Genomic DNA, 2,345 nt, shown 5'->3' on the forward strand with positions numbered 1-2,345 from the left:
TACACACACACATGCACACGCACTGACACACACGCAGACACACATATACACACACACAAGCTCACACACATGCACACATATGTACAGACACACATGCACAAATATGTACTGACACACATGTACAAATATGTTATAGACACACATGCACAAATATGTTATAGACACACATGTACAAATATGTTAAAGACACACATGTACAAATATGTTATAGACACACATGCACATACACAAATATGTTATAGACACACATGTACAAATATGTACAGACACTCATGTACAAATATGTTATAGACACTCATGTACAAATATGTACAGACACTCATGTACAAATATATTATAGACACACATATACAAATATGTACAGACACACATGTACAAATATGTACAGACACACATGTACAAATATGTACAGACACACATGTACAAATGTTATAGACACACATGCACATACACAAATATGTTATAGACACACATGTACAAATATGTACAGACACTCATGTACAAATATGTTATAGACACTCATGTACAAATATGTACAGACACTCATGTACAAATATATTATAGACACACATATACAAATATGTACAGACACACATGTACAAATATGTACAGACACACATGTACAAATATGTACAGACACACATGTACAAATGTTATAGACACACATGCACATACACAAATATGTTATAGACACACATGTACAAATATGTTATAGACACACATGCACATACACAAATATGTTATAGACACACATGCACCAATATGTACAGATACACATATACACAAATATTTACAGACACACATGCACAGACACACATTCACAAACACAAGCATGTAAAGACACACCCACGCGCATGCACACACATACAGACACATACACACACATGAAATGAATGGGTGTTTTTTCCACCTACCTCTCTCTCTCTCAGCCAAGATTCCCCGGTGCTGTGGCTGCGACTAGACCCCGACATGCACCTGTTGAGGACGGTGACCTTTGAGCAGCCAGACTACATGTGGCAGTATCAGCTCAAGTTTGAGCGCTGCATCGTGGCACAGTTTGAGGTCGGTCAACGAGGAGAAAAGGAAAATATAGCGTAACATGGATAGCTAGAATTCGGCGGGACCGGCCTTGGTAGTTTGAGAGATCCGTAGTTCGAGGGATCTGTAGTTCGAGGAATATCTCACAAAGATAAAAAAGAAAAGAAAAAAAATGGGACCGCAGGCGCAGTTTGACTGATACGTAATTTCGAGTCTTCTGTGTTTGTCCTATCCATGTTATACTGTATTTCAAGGGCCTTTAAAATAGCAGCTTGCACTGTGCGCTTCCCAGGAAGTTGAGATTGTCTCAAAAGGCCAACAGGTCTGCTGGGGTAATGATATAGATTGGAAAACACATAGAGCTTGCTGCTGAGCAGGAATTTGCGCTATACAAATGAATGCTATCTATCATTTTCTTTATTAGTAAGTGTCCTTGAAAACTGCAAATATAAGTTTTATGTACCTTTGATCTACGTTTTTCAGTAAAATCCACACAGAAATATGTTTTAAATAGACATAGTGGTGCTGAGCTAAGAAGAAAAAAAGGAGGGGGATAGAAAATTTCTCAACGGACAGAAAAAATATCGGTTTCTTGAATTTCATTATTTTGATGAAGCCATGTGTTTTTTTAAAAAAGCACCTGATTTCAGGACGCCACACAATAATTTCTTCCTCCCCAGTTCAGTGCTACTGACTGAAGTTTCTTTAGGCCATTCCAAAAGGGGGGGGGCATTAACATGTTCTTATGCACAGTAGAATTGTAAATTGGCTGATTTATCAATGTCATGCTCATAACTGTGCCAGAACAACATAGGGGGAACTGCTGTTTTTTCTTTCCTCATCGTTACTATTGTCATTTTTTCTCTACTTGTTTTGTTTGTTTGTCTCTCTCTTGCCACCTGCTGTTTCTGGTGTGCTTTGATAGTCGAAGTAGACTTTGTACTGTTGAGGCTAGAGAGGTGAGCACAGTAAGCCTGATTCCCCGTTTGGACTTCTCTGTTGACATCCACCCCTTGGCGCTCATATGACCTTATGCAGTTGTGAGCGCTGTAAAACCTTACTAAAACTAAAACAATAATTATTCGTTATTTTTCTGTTACTTTTCCGCAGGCTATCGAGGCTCTGGGCAGGTTCCCGACCCCGGCCTCTCGCTATGCACTGACCGACACGATAGAGAATGAGGAATGTTACTACAGGGTCAGGCAGGACGCTTGCTACTGTCTCGCCAAGGTAAAAGCTCTTCTCACTCTCTCTCTCTCTCTCTTTCTCTCTCTCTCTCTCTCTCTTTCTCTCTCTCTCTCTCTCTC

The 2,345-nt window shown here is 39.7% G+C and overlaps 1 protein-coding gene across 1 annotated transcript in view; it reads left to right on the forward strand.

Moving 5' to 3' along the window:
- LOC101859069 (transcription initiation factor TFIID subunit 2) overlaps positions 1–2,345 on the forward strand; it is a gene marked incomplete at its 3' end in the record, with an annotated part of 46,590 nt that overhangs the window by 27,769 nt on the left and 16,476 nt on the right. The window contains 2 exon segments of the mRNA XM_013090501.1: positions 930–1,062; positions 2,149–2,268. Coding sequence (XP_012945955.1) covers positions 930–1,062; positions 2,149–2,268 — 253 coding nt within the window.

This window comes from Aplysia californica, unplaced genomic scaffold (genome assembly GCF_000002075.1).
Source record: "Aplysia californica isolate F4 #8 unplaced genomic scaffold, AplCal3.0 scaffold01306, whole genome shotgun sequence".
NCBI lineage: Eukaryota > Metazoa > Mollusca > Gastropoda > Aplysiida > Aplysiidae > Aplysia > Aplysia californica.